Source organism: Papilio xuthus, unplaced genomic scaffold (assembly GCF_000836235.2).
Source record: "Papilio xuthus unplaced genomic scaffold, Pxut_1.1 DF827680.1, whole genome shotgun sequence".
NCBI classification, from domain to species: Eukaryota; Metazoa; Arthropoda; class Insecta; order Lepidoptera; family Papilionidae; genus Papilio; species Papilio xuthus.
The window spans coordinates 4,336,379-4,353,219 of NW_013530969.1; the positions used below are offsets into that span (position 1 = coordinate 4,336,379).

Genomic DNA, 16,841 nt, shown 5'->3' on the forward strand with positions numbered 1-16,841 from the left:
ACGAGATTTAATTTAAGTTTATTGTGTTTAAAATTAAATTTCTGAACGAATCCGTAAATAAATGTGACAGTGCCATGACAGCTTTTAAAGTTTGACATTGACGTATAGACGTCATTCCAGCAAGATGGCAGATGGCAGTGAAGGTGCAATGCAAAGGGGTGCAATGCGGTGTTTCCGCGGAAACGTTAGGACGAGAATCATGATTGTGAAACATAAAAAAACTTTTTAAAAATGACGTTAAATGTGTCTTGTTAATATTTGTGTTGGGAAAAATACTCTGTCCTTAGTACTCCTTGCTGTTTTAATATTAAATAATTTTTTTGTTAGTAATGTTGCGGCGAGTAAACTTTTACTCAATATGTATCGCGTTTGGTCTCAGTGTTCTATTAATTCTTGCTGGAAGTCGATATACAGATAACACGAATTACCGTCCGTCCTCTGAAAATCGAAGAAATATTAAAAACATTCAAAAAGTTGAAGATGGGGAAGAGTTACTTCAGCCACTACCAACAAATGCAGACGACGGTTCTCCAGACATCGAAAAAATTATTGAAAAAACAAGGTCGAAAATTAAATTTGAGTTGTGGAACTATAACTACACTGCATCTGGAGTCAATAATCTTGAAAATCTTCTAATGGAGTCTGGCGGTCGACCAATAAGAAGTCTAATAATTTCCACTTGGAGATCAGGCACAACATTCCTCGGTGAGATTTTGAATGCAATGCCGGGAAATTTTTACCATTATGAGCCGCTTCTGAAATATGAAATTATACAAATAAGGGGTCCTCCACATGCTGATAAAGCTTTAAAAACAATAAAAAATATGCTTAAGTGTAAGTTTGATGGGATGGAAGATTATTTCGAGTATGGAAAAGGGCATTTGCACCAATTTAGTCACAACGGTAGACTATGGGACCACTGTAAATATAAGAAAGAATTGTGTTTTGATTCTGAATTTACTGCAAGATTTTGTAAGCAGTTCCCCTTCCAAAGTATGAAAGTTGTTCGTGTCAGATTACGTCTCATACAAGAGATATTGCAGGATAAAGAGTGAGTATTGTTCTAAAGATTATAAATTTTACAACTATATTTTATTACTAACACCAATCTTAACATTAAAACTCTTTGTGTACTTTTTTCATGCTTATAATTTTAGATTCTTCTTCTTCTCAGCCATGAGACGCCCACTGCAGGGCATAGACCTTTAGATTACATATTTTATATCAACAAAAAAAACACAAAATTTATATAATGTTATTTAAATTGAAATAGTGTTAAAAGCCTTAAATAATATTCTTGAAATAAGGTTGTATAAGAAAATAATGTACTTTTTAAAAATTCAATTGTATATTCTTTGTTTCTAGACTAAATTTACACTTTAACGCAAAATGAATTCAAATTTTAGACCAATTGAGAAGTTTTATTATATATTGCCTTCCTACTTGAAAGTATATAAAATATTTGCTCATCTAAACATAAATATTTGAAATATAAATTTTATGCATCACTTACTAAAACATTTGTTTCAAAAGTTAAACATTCAATATGTAAGTTTTCTAATTACCATTGTAAATTCACAGTACAAAGGTATAAATCAAGTAATCCTTAGTAAAAATATTTTTTTTAATAGTTTACACAACTCAATTTGCCTAAGTCCTATGGCATGTTCATAAGAAAGTAAAATATTTTATTTTAAAATAGTAAAAGGTTTTGAATAAATAGGTTGTTTATCGCCAAAACAACCTTTTTTGTAAAAACAATGATAACATAACATATTGTTAGTTTAAACATCATAAAGAAAATATTTATGTAACAATAAAAACGCTTGCTTTGTATCCCGTTTAAGTTTTCAATATCAATATTATTTCTTTACTAGAAAAAGCCAACAAGTCTTGACTTATACATAATCTTTGTCTTTTTAATTCTGAGACTAAAATCCCCATTTAAAATATATTGTTATCTCTGTTTCCTCAAAGATAATGAAAGGGATGACAATATTTTTATACTGAGATTAAGATTGTGAGGATTGATTTCACCACATCTTTGATTTAATTAATTTTTAAAACAAAATTACAAAAACTCTTTAGACCCCTAATGCCAAAAATGTGTTACCAGATCATCAGTATAGATTTGCTCCGCCATTTTGAAATTGCAGTGACTTTTCTTATGACGATCTTGACAAAAATGAGAAAGTAAAACCTTTCAATCAAAAAATTTTTTTCAAAATAAAAAAAAACATACAGACGAATTGATAACCTCCTTCTTTTTGAAGTCGGCTATAAAAGGTTGCGAGTGACTGGACCGATGTACTAACCTCTATGAAATTGCATTAAAAGTTAAGTAGCGGCTAAACTCGTCAGATTCCGAAGATTTATGTTGTCTCGTGTACGGAGGGTTAAATATTTTTGTCGCACTATTAATTTGCGTGTAACTTTACAGGCTTAATGTAAAAGTGATATTGTTGATCCGTGACCCGCGTGGAGTGATGCAGTCGCGGCAACACCGCAACTTCTGTCAGCCGGCGCCAGACTGCTGGCAGCCGGAGTTGCTTTGTGCAGACATGATCAGTGACTATGTTGCTGCTGGCAGGCTGCTGAACCAATACCCAGACAGACTCATGTGAGTTGTTTAATATTATTTTGTTCCCATACCTGATATTCCTATTACAGTAATTCATTCCAATTGAACATTACTGCACCTACACGTAAAGGACAGCATTGGATTTACAAAATGTGTGTATATCGGTCCCCTAAATGAGCTTCTTGATGCTTCTGATATTCGTAAAAACAATTTTACGTAAGACGACCAGATGATGTTTAAATTCTACACTAAGTAGTAAATAATAAAGCTAGGGTTTTCCTTTCTTTTCTTTCTGTCGCTCTTTGGCCAAAATAAAGGTTTGCTTCTTGAGGTTGTCTCGTAGTAGTCATTAGTAATTGTGTTCTTTATAATTAAAACTCAAGATCGAAATGAACCCGTGCGAAAGCCTAACCTTTCGTGGATAGATTAAAAAAGATAAAAAATACTTCTTACTAGCTTATCATATATTATGAGTTTGTTAAATATTGTAGGTATTTGCTATAATAACTAACAAACCGTAATTAATGCCACTCTACATTGGGCGGACAATTAGCAAAGAACAAGTGGTGATGCTGTGTATTTGATAACGCATGTGAAAATTAATCGCATTGAGTTACATGTGAATTATTTTAACTGAAACAAAATTAAAATGTGTAATATATTTATTATTAAATTTTTTTTTGGATTCCTTACCTCGATAGGAAAAACGGAACCCTTACAGGTTCACTTTGTTGTCCGTCCGTCTGTCTGTCAAAACCCTTTTTTATTGAAGATCCACTAAAGGAGGTTGGATATGTTAACATATAACTGTACCTTAAAATGTCAAAGACTAGTCTTTGCCCGTGACTTCATCTACGCGGAATTTAAAAAAGGAACTTTACACCTATGCGTTATTGTAAACAGTAATTTTATCTTGGTGCAAAATTTCACCCAGAAAACTTATATTTTTATAATATTAGTAAAATGAATAACGGTTTCAGAACAATATAAATGAAACGTAGACAAAAGTATTTATTCATAGTATAAGCATGTTATAGTATGGAAACATGATAATTCCACTTTTACACGTAACTAGTTTGTAGATTTAATGGCTTGCCAATTATTTTTATGTAGTTACTAGTAAAAAAGGGGCTTGACAGACAGACGGACGGACAATAAAGTGATCCTATAACGGTTCCGTTTTTTTCCTTTCGAGGTACGGAACCCTTAAAAGATATAGCCTCCGCACTATTTTAGACAGTAATCTAATTGGCAAATTTCATCCAGATCCGTTTACGTATTGGTGTTATTTGCTAACAAAGATCTCTGTCGCATTTATAATATTAGTAAAATATAATAATTCAATTGGATAAATGTATTAACAGTGAAAGTAATTACTATAAAGCTTTTTATATTTTTAATTTAAAAACGTCATTGGAAACTTGGTACGTGAAAGTGTGCATGTCAATAAGCTCTAAATGCCGTTCACTTGTCCGGTTACCAATCTCCGATTCAAGATTCGTTGAGACATTGAGTTGCATTATATCTACAATTTTTAAACTTGTATGTAATCAGGCAATGTAACATAGTTAACGTTATCACAATATTTATGTAGATTAATGATTCATAAAGTTTTCATTGTGGACCCCTGAAGTCCACGGTAGACCCCGGATGGGCTACAGCTGCAAAAATTGAGAAGTAAATTTAGCGGTAGCGATCACTGACGTCAGTAATATTTTAAACGAGGTCTACGATAAAAAAAGATTTCAAATATATGGTGATGTTTAATTGAGGGTAGTAGATATTCTGTTCGTGCATTCTGATCGTGCACGCTAAAAATGGCGAGAATAAAAATAAACTGATAGACCGTACGCATGATTGCGTTTATCGGATATCTAGTTTATATTATGTTAATCCAGTTTGTAACCTTGATTGTTATTAATATTTTAATTACTAAGATATTTATGTCTCGTTTAAGTTACTGTTAAAAAAAGTTTAATGTCGCACTCTGAGTTTTTAATGGATATTTAAAGTTTCGCATAGTATATATTTGTCATATTAAATCTTCACTAATAGACCTCTAAGGTTTTATACAAAATTTTGTTAGATTGCGACTTCAAGGAAATTAACATTGTTTTTATTCTGACTACCAACTTTGCTATATTCGTGAAAGATTATTATAATACGTTACTTCTAGATTAATTAAAAAATCTAGGTCAATGACGTTATAAGAAAAGAAAGCAATCACGGATATGTATTTTTCAAGTCTATTGTAGTTTGTGGAGAGAAAAAAATGAAACACTTGACTGGCGCTGCCTGATGGAAACTCATTGTGAACAACTGTATTCATGAATTTAAAAATAAATTTACCATGCGGTACTTGAAAAAAAAAATTAAACGAATTCCGATAAAAAATAATACATGATTACATAGACAATATTATTGTTTTTTTATAAACTGGCTGAATTTTAAACGACTGACCGTGGGTTTCTGACACTAAAATCTCTGTATAAAGCTTATAACGGTCATTATCTTTGACAACTCAGAGATGTTTTAAATGGAGATTTTGGATTTTGAAACCCACAGTGAGCTACTAACCCAGATGAAAACTTTCAATTGGCCTAAATAAAACACAACCAATGAAATTGATATTGCTATGCCTTTGTGTTGTATGCCTTTTCATAAAAAAGTTCTTTGATAAAATATTTATATTAAAATAATATCGTAACTACAAATATGTAAAGCTTACGCTAAACATGTTAATAAACATAGGTTACGTAATTGATGATTCGTTTTATAATTGTTTTGTTTTATTTCAAATTCGTTTGTCTATGATATAAACATTACCCAAACATATTTTATAAATAACTGGTGTAAATTTTTAATCAACATTCCTCTACGTTTTTAAACAGTATTCTATGAAGTAATTGAATAATAGAAATATCTTTTGAACAGGACAATGCAATCAGAAGACATGTTATAACACCATATATACGCACAAAATTACAGTCCTTACTAGCTGTCGCCATTGACTCCGTCCGCGTGGAATTAAAAAAACATTAGAAGTCAATGTGTTCTTCCAGACTATGTTCTACATATCTGCCAAATATCATAAAGATCTATACAATTGTTATGGAGATACCGTCTAATTAGTCCATTCATCTAAACTTTCGCATTTATAATACTAGTAAGAAGTAAGATATTAGTAAAATGGAGACAGTTTGCTATACAATACTCGATCGTAAGTGGATAGGGAATTTAATTCTTTGCCTGTACATTATAAGCATGACATTGTTGCGCAAGGTTACACGTGTTATAACATTGCTTGCTTTACATCTTAAAATAAGCACAGGAAGTAATAGATTTTATAGTTCGATTTTGTTTAATTGAAACAAGAAGTTTAGATATGAAGTTTACAGTAAATATTACGCTCACTTCAGCGTGTAAGTTACTGTTTGCATGTAACAGAACACCACAAGTAAAGAGCGTCGACCTCGACTGAGAATTGGTAGTCGTGCTACATATCAATTGGCTGCAACAATGACTAGACCATCTGAATCGTATAATAAATAAAAAGTGAAAAAGTATGTCAAGTCACACAAGTCATGTTTAGGTTTGTTATAAAATTACAGCTCAGTAAGTAGGCTTTACATAAATAAAGATTTATTTAGCAGTGCTTAGTTCAAATTTACTTCATAATATACCTTTTAATAAGTTCGCGTAAAAAAAACGCTTAGAAAAGACTTTTGGTGGACCAAAGTACAACGTATTCGTCTATCATCATCAACTCACTATACGTTCCCACCGATGGGCTTCTGAGCCCACCCTACCCAGAGCCTACCCTAAGATAAGGGTAATTAGGCCATAGTCAACCACGCAGGCCAAGTGCGGGTTGGTTGACTTGTGCAGGTTGCATCACGATGTTTTCCTTCGCCGTAAGAACGTCGGATAAATGTACACATTGGTACATGGCGGGAATCGAACACAGGACCTGCAGATTGCAAGTAAAGTGCTTGACCCCTGAGCCACCGACGTTCGATATTCCGCCGATATTCGTCTATCTTTTGTTATTTGTAAATATTGTCTAATACTCCATTTTGTCCTCATATCACCTTCACCGTGATTAAATCCCTTTAGACATTATGCCAAGCTCTACGGTTAGTTTGCTGCATTACATTGTTGGTAAAAAAACAAACAATTCGTTTGCCACGTTGCCTTTATGTTTGGAACACTGCCAAAACAAAATGCTCGCGCCAAAATGCTGCAATGTTTAATTATTGTTATTTACAAAGAAGTATTTCTAAAACATATACGATCGTATCCGTAGGGAATCATATGACTTGAGTGTGTTAATATTTCACAACATAGTAACCTCCGTTTAATTTATACTTTTCAACCTTTACATTTTTTAATAATACATACAACGTACGTAAGTTAATCACACTTTTTTGTGTTTAGTATAACTTTGCTATACGTAAGCGTAAAAACTTTGTTACAAAATAACTTCAACCATTCAGTTGGCCTTGCAGAAAAGACCACTAGAACATTCGTACCGGTTTAAATATGATACTAATTAAATACAATTAAATAATTTTTCACAACGTAATTAACTTTAAATATCAAAATACTAGCAGTTGCCCGTGACTTCGTGACGTGTCATCAGAAGATATTGTTGGTTCGTAATAGTAAAAGAATTTTTCAAATCGGTTTAGTAGTTGCAAAGCCTACAATGCAAACAAACAATCAAATCTTTACTCTTTATAATATTAGTATAAATTAGAAGCCCGTTCGGCTTTGTCCGTGTGTTAAGACGTCTGATTTTTTTTCTATCTTATTACGTAAAATTTTTCCACTATAATTTAACCTGTGAATTTCTGTCTATTACTAATAAAAATGTTGTTTTTGTTCTCTCGAGTTGTTTACTAAGATTTTAAGGTTCCGCGTAGTTTTTAGGATATCTTATACGTTTTATCAGAATCGATTATAACATTGCTTTCAAATACTGTTTTTTTTAATAATACCGTAGAATATAAAGATGACCGAAGACACATTATTTTTCTTTAAATTTCATTGTTAACTTACGTTAGCCAAAAAAGTTAAATTTTAAATTCAGAATGTGTCATGGTCACCCTACTCGCTAACTGGGTTAAGTCTACTTGTGAATATTGCAAATTCCTCAAATATTTCCACAATGGCTGGCGCTCGCAGCACTCAGCATGCTTCTTTTGTTAAACTCTTGTGGTCGACAAGCTAAACCTTGTTAAAACTTTTCAGGTATTTTATACGTACAACAATATCTAAAAGAACGTATTTACTGTTAGACTAGCTGTTGCCAGCGACTCTATCCGCGCGAATTATAAAAAAATAAAGATTGGTTATGTGTTCATCCAGACTATGTTCTGTATGTATGCCAAATTTCATTGAGATCCATTCAGCCGTTCTGGAGATACCTTCAAACAAACAAGCATACATCCATCTAAACATTCGCATTCATAATATTCGTACGAAAAGTAAGATCTAAAGTCAAAAACTTGGTAATCATTAGTTCATTGTCTACATGTTTCGTCTCACAAACGTATCAAGAAGTCTCGTAAATATTTTCAGGGTGTTACGATACGAGGATTTAGCGTTGAATCCTAACGTGACTACGTACAAACTGTTCAAGTTCCTTGGCTTGAGTGTGACGTCGTCGGTCGCTGAGTTCCTACGATCTCACACCAGTGTGGAAGTTGCCGGCGTCAGTTCCACCTTCCGAGTCTCAAGAGATGTGCCTTTCAGGTGGAAGAATGTACTAAAGTTTGACTACGTTGAGGACATACAGGTGAGTCAGTAAATTGTAGACATAAGAAGAAATAATATTGTAAATTAATAAAGGAAGTTTTACAATAGATTTATTTTCAAACATTTTACAGTTGAACGCCTATTGTAAAAGGATTTGTGATGTTACTAAATTTTATAACCAGTTCCAATATATTTTTGTACTAGCTGTCAGCCGCGATTTAGGTCGCACGGAATTAAAAAAAAACTTAATAAGTAGTCTATGTGTTCTTCCAGACTATGTTCTACATGTATGCCAAATTTTAGCGACATCACCGTTCTGGAGATACCGTCAAACAAACATCCATCCATCCAACTAAACATTCGCATTTATAATATTAGTATAGATATATTATTTTGTAATATCTGATTTAGTTGGACATACTTTACTTCCTAGTCATTAGACTCGGTCTGCAGCGCTCTGCTTAGTCCAGTTGATGACGCATGAAAGCCGGGGTCTTGCCTGGTATGACTGCGTGAAGACAGATTTAAAAATAATGTTTAACGAATATTGTACACTGTATTGTAAAGTACAAAATCTAACTGTGGGTTTCTTTAGACCAAAATAGTCGTTTAAAAGATATTGTTATCTCTATTTTGTCAAAGGTAATGATAGGGATAACGATATGTTTTATTCGGAGATTTTGGTCTTAGAAATCAACGGTAAATCGTTCGTTTTCAGATAACATGTAAAGAAGCAATGAGCCTGTGGGGTTACAAAATGGCGCACAACGCATCGCACATGCTAAGCAAAGATTTCTATCCTCTCGAAGAATACTCACTCGTGCAATGAAACATATTCTGTGATACGTATTGGTCTCAAAATATTCACATGATGGAGTGAGCAAATAAATAATAACGCGTAAGTTTTTTTTTATATTTTTGCGGTCTAATGTCGTATTTTGTTTTTACCGAGATACTCTTACACTTTGACTATATCATCGAGTCATCTTGCCAGATTCCTAACTGACTGACTGACTGCGTCGGTGGCTCAGTGGTCAAGCACTTGACTTGCAATCTACAGGTCCTGGGTTCGAATCCCGCCATGTACCAATGTGTTTTTCGATTTCCGATTTACATATGTACATTTATCCGACGTTCTTACGGTGAAGGAAAACATCGTGACGCAACCTGCACATATCTGAGAAGAAATCCAAAGATATGTGTGAAGTCAACCAGCCCGCTCTTGGCCAGCGTGGTTGACTATGGCTCAATCACCCTTAACTTAGGGCAAGCTCCGAGCCCCCCGGTGGGGACGTATAGTGAGCTGATGATGGTGATGATGGCTATTCCTAACTCTTGTTTCCCCGTAATTATAAGTTTTGACTTCATCTTTCGTCATCATCACATAACATCAGGTGGGATCGTGGTTAAGTGCAAGATTGTTCATCACAAAATAAATTACAGCGTGATATTTGCACGCGTTCCTGAGAAAAAGGGTCTTGATAGACCGACAGAAAACAAAGTGATTTTATAAGGGTACTGTTTTATTCCTTTCGAGGTACGGAACCCTAAATCTCGTTTCTTTTTTTGCAAAGTATTATACAGTTTTTAAATTTATAATGTTTTTTTTTTCAGATTTTTATATCTTCGCATAGCACAAAAAGCAGGTACGCGATATTTCATGATTTTAAAGTACATTTGAAAACATTTTTACAAGATAAGCTATTACATCGAATTATATTCATAATTGTATCATTATATTTAACTAAAGTATAATTATGTTCTCTTAGTTTATTATAATTTATATTGGAATTTAATTTTTACGAACATTAATCGAAATATAACTAATATCAGTAACTACTAGTAATAGGTATCATAAAAGGGTAAATTGCTTAAAAATAATACCTTCATCGGTCTGAAGACTTAGTGTTCAATTCTTTTTTTAACCCATTAGTGCATAACGTTCGATAAATCGGACGCCAATAAAATTGTTAATTTTAGGAGTTATATATATTTTACTAACCGTTTATTTTTTTAAACAGTAGTGTAATATATATTTGAAGTGTTAATACTGTTGGTATGACATTCCGGGAAGCATAACGTCCGATTTATCGGACGGGCTATAAAATCTAAACTTTCATATTGATTAAATATTTTATATAATTTAATGGTCAAATACACTCGAAATGAAAATATATTACAGTGATCATAATGAAGGCGTTAATAAACTTTATGCACTAATGGGTTAAATAATTACAGTGATGGCCTTGAAAATGACTTCGAAAACTATTTCGCTAAATATCTGCCATTAACTAATAAAAAAGAAAACATCGTATTTCTTTTATTATTCGAATGTTTTTATACAATGGAAAGGGGATGTATAGTTTAGAGTGGGTTGTGTTTGAAAAGTCGTATCAAATCGTAAAAGATGGACCATTATTATTAAGGTTAAAATCCCTTGAACAAAGTTAAAGGTTTTCTGAATGAAAGAATCTCATTAGTTGGTCAATGTTCAAGCGATTTTGATCCTTAAAGTCTTCTCGTTTTAGTTGATAAGCTTAGGAACAAATACTTAATAATTTAGCACTCACGGAATTGACGAATTGTTGATGCTTCCAATATAGACAACACGTTTTTTATAGTTTAGATATATACTCATTGCACTGGTTATATACAGACATATACATATATAAATATATAATATACAAATATCATTACTTTGGCTTTTCGTAATTTTAGGAGCCGTGTACACGTAGATTTGGCTTACAGTATAAGTTTTATGTAATTGTTATATGACGCTCTTTTTTACAATATTTGGCCAATAATTTGGGTCAAACTGTAACACCAATATGAACACCAATTATGCAAACAACAGTTTAAATTATATTTGTGACAATTTGCCGAACATTTGCCCAAACTTATGGACTATAGCGTTGATATTTGACAAATGTTTGTATAACGTCATTGTATTGAATATTAGTTGGATCTCCGTCCATGTGGTAAAATAAGCGAGAATCTACCGAATTGTTTCCTATGACAATGTTGTGAGGTCAACAGTTCAATATGTAACAATTGAGTTATGGAATTTCAGTAAAAATAGCAATAATTTTAACATTAAGTCAGTGTTTTCAAGCTTACAGAGGCACGACTATAAAAATCACCTTTGATATACAATTTGAAAAAAAAATGGCGCTAAATTTACTATTGGATGTAATTAAAGAAATTTGTAATAATCATGTTGTTCCTCAAAATAAGTATTTGCAAAAATCGTTACCCTATTGTAATTTTCGTAAAGTCTTGGCCTAAAAGTTGAGAAACACTGCGTTAGATTGTTTAGTGTTGTTTATTTCTCATTTTTAATCGATTAAAATCGATGCTCATTTACCATATCGTAAAGCCAATATAAAAATCGGCTACAAAAAGTATACGTCTATACAAGTCCGGCGTTAAGGTTCGTTTAGATATCCGGAATCGTACGAACGCTCGGCAGTCGCTTCAGAGCGAGACAAACCTATTGTATTCCCATTTATCCCGCTCTAATCCGGAAGGGTACGAACGCTCGGCAGTCGCTTCAGAGCAAGACAAACGTATTGTATTCCGATATGTTTATCCCACTCTGATTCGACTGACGAGCATTCGTATGATCCCGGATTCTCTAAACGAATCTTTAGGCACTTTGTCATATTTTTATATGACGAATGTCCGACCTCAAGAGAAAACCGACTCTATTGTATTAGAAATAAGGTCGCTGTTATAATTCTAATTAACGAAACTATGAATGTAGTGAGAACTCATAAAAGTGCACTTGATTGTAAGAAATAATTTAAAAAGTTAATTAAGAAGGTATCATTAATATTAGGCTCGAAAAAGTGTGGTATTAGTAACTTATGTGATTTTGATGATACTCGAATTGTTTGATGTCGTGAAGATTTATTTTTGGCATTGTTATAAACTTTTTGATGTAATAATTTGAATTTTACATGTATGTATTCGTTTCAATGTTTTTAATGAACTCATATTGGCTAGTTACTTTTTTACATTTACATGTGTGCCCTGTTGGGCCACAAAGTTTGTGACGTCATTTGTATGTTAGTTTTTAAAAGTAATATTTTAGCACGTGATTGCGTTTAGCGTCAACTGATCAAATACATTTTAGTGGTAACAAGATTTTTAAAGAACTATTTGCGAAGGTTTAAATAAAATAATCTATTGAATAAAAAGAATCTGGAAAATATTTTTTCCTTAATGTTACCATCTCTAAATTACCATAGAGTTTGTCTTCCCTAAACGGGTAAGATTGCAATATCAAATTAAATTGTCCATTTTATTAAATCTACCAAATCTGAACATTGATTAAAACTGTATGATTTTTTTCATCTATTTTTAATTTTTATAATGCTTGAAAAATTGTTTAACACGTTAGCTGCCATGTCGGACTTTATGTCCGACAAGCTAATGTTTCAATCAGGCCGTGGCGGACTATGTGTCCGACAAGCCATACTTCCATTCAACACCTCGCTGGGGCTTTTTAATCGAATTGTTGTAAACAGCGTGACCCGCAAGTGCCCATTCAAATGGTGTTGGACAAAAATTAAAAAAAAAATTCGTTTTTCGAACAGCTGGCAGCTAACGTGTTAAGTGACTTCCGAGAGATGTAACTAAACCTTCGCATTTATTGGTGTTACAAAGAAATGAATTAAATCGATCAAATTATAATTTAATATTATCCACATGACATTTGCTTTTAGTTGTTAAGTATTAACTTAATAGATTTATTTTTTAATCTAGAATTTAGTTAAACTTTCAAAGTTATATCTCTTTTAAGAGGCAATTTTTTTCTTAGTAAGATCTAGTTTAATGGTAAATATTATATATTGGTATGGCAATACATAAAAATGTTGCCATATACTATATAGTAATATTTATGAAGTTTTAATATGCTTACGAAATATACAACTTAAAGTCAATGAAAAGCCATCAATTACTATTTTAAGATAACATGCTTCCTGATAGATCTGACAATATATTCAGTTATGCCTTATCGAAATACTGGTAGTGATATAGTTAAGAATTTATTACTAACTGCATGGTAGTCATATACATATAGTATATACATATATATATTATAGTTTTTTTTTAATTAAAATGTACCGACCTTGTATTATAAAAATGACATACATAATCTGTACAAAATTTAGACAGTATTATTTAATGGAATAAGATATGACTTAAAGGTCTATGTTACCAGCTCATAAAATTAAAAAAAAGTATTATTTAATGTTATCATGTAAATGTCAGTCTGACATTTGAATGTCAAAAGATTTTACAAAGATTATGTTGATTGCTTATTATCTTTTTCAATGAAAATCTCTCTCAAAGAAACGTAGAGGTATTCAATGTTTACGTGTATGTTTTAGCCGTTTTTATATAAGTTTAAAACTATAAAGATGAAAAAATGTTTTTATAAAGATATTAAAGCGGATTATAAAAATCTTACTAATATTATAAATGCTTATATTAATGACAATGCCTAGAAGAAAACATAGGCTGATTAGTTTTTTTAACAACGTTTTTTGACGGAGCCGTTGACAGCTTAAACCTTGTAATTATGTTTACATTTTTATGATACATGGTCGCGGGAACTGGCTGGAACCAGATGTAGATTTTCTATCATATCATTAGCATATCATAAGACTAAAAAAACTTATCTATGTTACATTCATTATATTTGCTTGAGCTTGTAAACTTACGAGAGTTTTTAGTTTAATATTTTACGTTTATAAACATGTTTTAGAAATGTTTATTTTATTATTACTATTTTTTTTTTAGATTTACTTTAAATTTTTTGAACATTAAATAAAATTATATTATGTCAATTAATTAATACGATATGTAACACATAATAATTTTATTTGTTGTATGATTAACCGTTGGTTTCTGAGTTGATCTCTGTATGAAACATATCGCCATCCCTGTCATTATCTTTGACATAACAGAGATAACAGTATATTTTAAACGAGGATTTTGGTCTCGGAAACCCACGGTAATACAAGTTAAAAGTGTGTGTTATGATTTAGACACTGGTGTTCCTTTTTCAGTATATTTTATTGTATTTAAAAGCAATATCTTACTTATATATATAACAGTAAGTAGAGTTGATTAAATTAGAAGAATTTTAGAAAGTGCTAATTTTAACTGAATTGTATTAACCTTAGTTATTATGTAATAACACTTTTATGTCTCAAAGTATTAAAAATATTAATTTTTTTTATCATAAATTTTCACTGCCTATATATATATATATACAAAAATGTAATTTCATATTTATCACTTCCTTTTTTGGGAGAAAAAAAGGACTAAAATATCGGCAGTGAAAGACGACGGTTATATTGTTAATTCTCATTTGTATTGCCCTTTTATATTAAGTTTTAACTTATTTTTTATTACTCGACTGATAGGCATTTTAACGCGCCCATATAATTTTGTTTTAATATACGTGGATTTTATGTATATGTAAATTTCTTTGTAACGGCCTAAAGCCTAAACGGATGAACCAATTTGGTACCAAGTAAAGTGTCATTCGGTTTGTATTTTTTCCCAGAGTGTCATAGACATTACATCTCAACTAAACATGTATTTTAGCAGTAACTAAATTCTAATTTATTTGGAAAACACTTCTAATGTTTTTACGTTTAACTTTTTTTTTAAATTATTGAATCATTTGTTTATTATACAATAAGAAAAATTGCATATAACGATAGTTTATTTAGTTTAAATAGAAAAATATTCGTTTTAAAGTTCTGGCAATAGATGGCGCTATATTCATAACATCCTCAATCAGTCGAGTTTTTTCTTTTTTAATTAGTATAGGTTTTTTTTTTAAATATGTTATATGTATATTCAACATGTATTTGAAAATTATTGACTTTATTTAAAAAATGTATCATCCTATATAGTTTTGTGTATTAGCATTAGGCATTCAGGAATTGTATTACGTCCTATATATCGCAAAGGCGGGAAAATGAAGCAATAATTAAACGAATAATTTGCGTAAAGCCATTTTATATTTACAAAAGGTTGTAGCGTTTAAGGGTAGCCTTATTAGTGTAAAGGAGGGTTTAAGGGATTTGATTGTCTGTAGACGACTATAGGACGGCCAGTTGATATTACGTACATTGTATTATATTTTCATTTGAAATTAAATAAAGTTACAAATCTAGGTTGAGAACACGATTTTTATTTGAATCCTTTTTAACAAGTTTTAATGCTACGATACAATAATAGTAATATAATAGAGGAGAAAACTGCCCTTTACTCACTGTTAGATATTAACATGATCAAGAGTGACAGTAGAGCAAAATATACGACAAATATACTCAAAACAGTACGTCCGTCAAATTTCCCTTTAAAAATATTAAAAAAAAACTTTCCTCCTGTCGATGTATTCGGGCTTCGAAGCTCTACAAGTGACAGGTAACTCGACGCTAGCGCCACCTACTTTAAGCTTTCAGTTTTTCTCCCCATAAAGTACAGGGCGTAAAATAAACCTTTATGTACCCAGTAGTATTACTGCTAGATATTGTCAGGAATAAAATACGGAAAAGTGCCTATGTATTGACTCAACACTGGACTTACTAAAATGTCGCCGTTTGTGTTCCCTCACATTCATTCTGACACTGGACTTTGTAACGAAAGCACGTCATTCGCGCCAAAGTATTGTAATTAATAATGTCTAAAAATATTTGCAATATCTACATTCCAACGCCACTTGTAATATCCTCAAAAGGGTATTGCTCAAAATCTGCCAAGTCCCAAAACCTATCGATGATATCCGCACGATTTATGATGGACGATCCATTCGGCTTACTGTTGAAGTAAATTATGTAATTCTTTATCACCGGCGATGTGTCAGGTTCCACCAGAATTATTCCTGCGAAAAAAAAAACAGAAAAAAGTATTATATCTACACCAGTAATTTCCAGACTCTGTTAGTCGGGATATTAAGGACCGCAGGCTTACGATAGCCTGGAATAATTTCTCAAGATGAAGAAATGTTTTGTTTTGAATTTAAAAGGTGGGAAAAGGAGAGAATAAGATAACCAATCTTCACTAGCAAGAAACTTTATAAGTTGTTTGTAATGATTAATACTTCTCTTAAACTACTTAACCAATTTCAAAACGTCTTTTATCTTTAAAATGCTAATATACTCTAGTACGGATATTGCTTTACCAAGTGCCCACAATATAAGTATGATTATGAAAATCAATGTGCCAATAACTCCAATTATATTTAACATCAGCATTATATAAACTCGTTTGGAAATAGTAGGTTCACTGTAAAAATACAGAAGTATTCAAATTAGTAAACACACCAACAATTTAGAGACGAATTCAGAACCTCATCCTTTTTAAAAATATTAACAATTAAGGTTTGATAATAAATTTCAAAGTAAATTAACAGATTACCTTATTAGAATATTTTGATCCATAGTAAGCTTAATTACTATTAGTAAACCTATTA

The 16,841-nt window shown here is 31.7% G+C and overlaps 2 protein-coding genes and 1 long non-coding RNA gene across 3 annotated transcripts; 1 reads left to right on the forward strand and 2 right to left on the reverse strand.

The window, feature by feature from the left end:
- The first annotated feature begins 56 nt into the window (after positions 1 to 56).
- On the forward strand, positions 57 to 10,072 carry LOC106117323 (carbohydrate sulfotransferase 4). The gene is made up of 5 exons (XM_013311580.1): positions 57 to 1,051; positions 2,441 to 2,620; positions 8,165 to 8,381; positions 9,060 to 9,239; positions 9,956 to 10,072. The coding sequence occupies exons 1-4, from the start codon at positions 330 to 332 to the stop codon at positions 9,168 to 9,170; spliced, it is 1,230 nt and encodes a 409-aa protein (XP_013167034.1). The 5' UTR covers positions 57 to 329; the 3' UTR covers positions 9,171 to 9,239; positions 9,956 to 10,072.
- A 617-nt stretch (positions 10,073 to 10,689) lies between these two features.
- LOC106117324 (uncharacterized) lies at positions 10,690 to 13,806 on the reverse strand. Its single transcript, XR_001227875.1, has 2 exons — positions 11,908 to 13,806; positions 10,690 to 11,831 (listed from the first exon to the last, which is right to left on the reverse strand). It is a non-coding gene; the product is annotated as an uncharacterized LOC106117324 (long non-coding RNA).
- Positions 13,807 to 15,996: 2,190 nt separating this feature from the next.
- LOC106117325 (uncharacterized) lies at positions 15,997 to 16,824 on the reverse strand. The gene is made up of 3 exons (XM_013311581.1): positions 16,787 to 16,824; positions 16,551 to 16,654; positions 15,997 to 16,250 (listed from the first exon to the last, which is right to left on the reverse strand). The coding sequence occupies exons 1-3, from the start codon at positions 16,807 to 16,809 to the stop codon at positions 16,072 to 16,074; spliced, it is 306 nt and encodes a 101-aa protein (XP_013167035.1). The 5' UTR covers positions 16,810 to 16,824; the 3' UTR covers positions 15,997 to 16,071.
- Between the last annotated feature and the right edge of the window lie 17 nt (positions 16,825 to 16,841).

Bases quoted from the DNA above. Each gene is read 5' to 3' on its own strand.
- LOC106117323 (XM_013311580.1), top strand. From the start codon at position 330: ATGTTGCGGCGAGTAAACTTTTACTCAATATGTATCGCGTTTGGTCTC. The intron at 1,052-2,440 runs GTGAGTATTGTT...GTAACTTTACAG, and splicing joins GAGATATTGCAGGATAAAGA to GCTTAATGTAAAAGTGATAT. The intron at 2,621-8,164 runs GTGAGTTGTTTA...AAATATTTTCAG, and splicing joins CAATACCCAGACAGACTCAT to GGTGTTACGATACGAGGATT.
- LOC106117325 (XM_013311581.1), bottom strand. From the start codon at position 16,809: ATGGATCAAAATATTCTAATAAG. The intron at 16,655-16,786 runs GTAATCTGTTAA...GTATTTTTACAG, and splicing joins GATCAAAATATTCTAATAAG to TGAACCTACTATTTCCAAAC. The intron at 16,251-16,550 runs GTAAAGCAATAT...TTTTTTTCGCAG, and splicing joins ACTTATATTGTGGGCACTTG to GAATAATTCTGGTGGAACCT.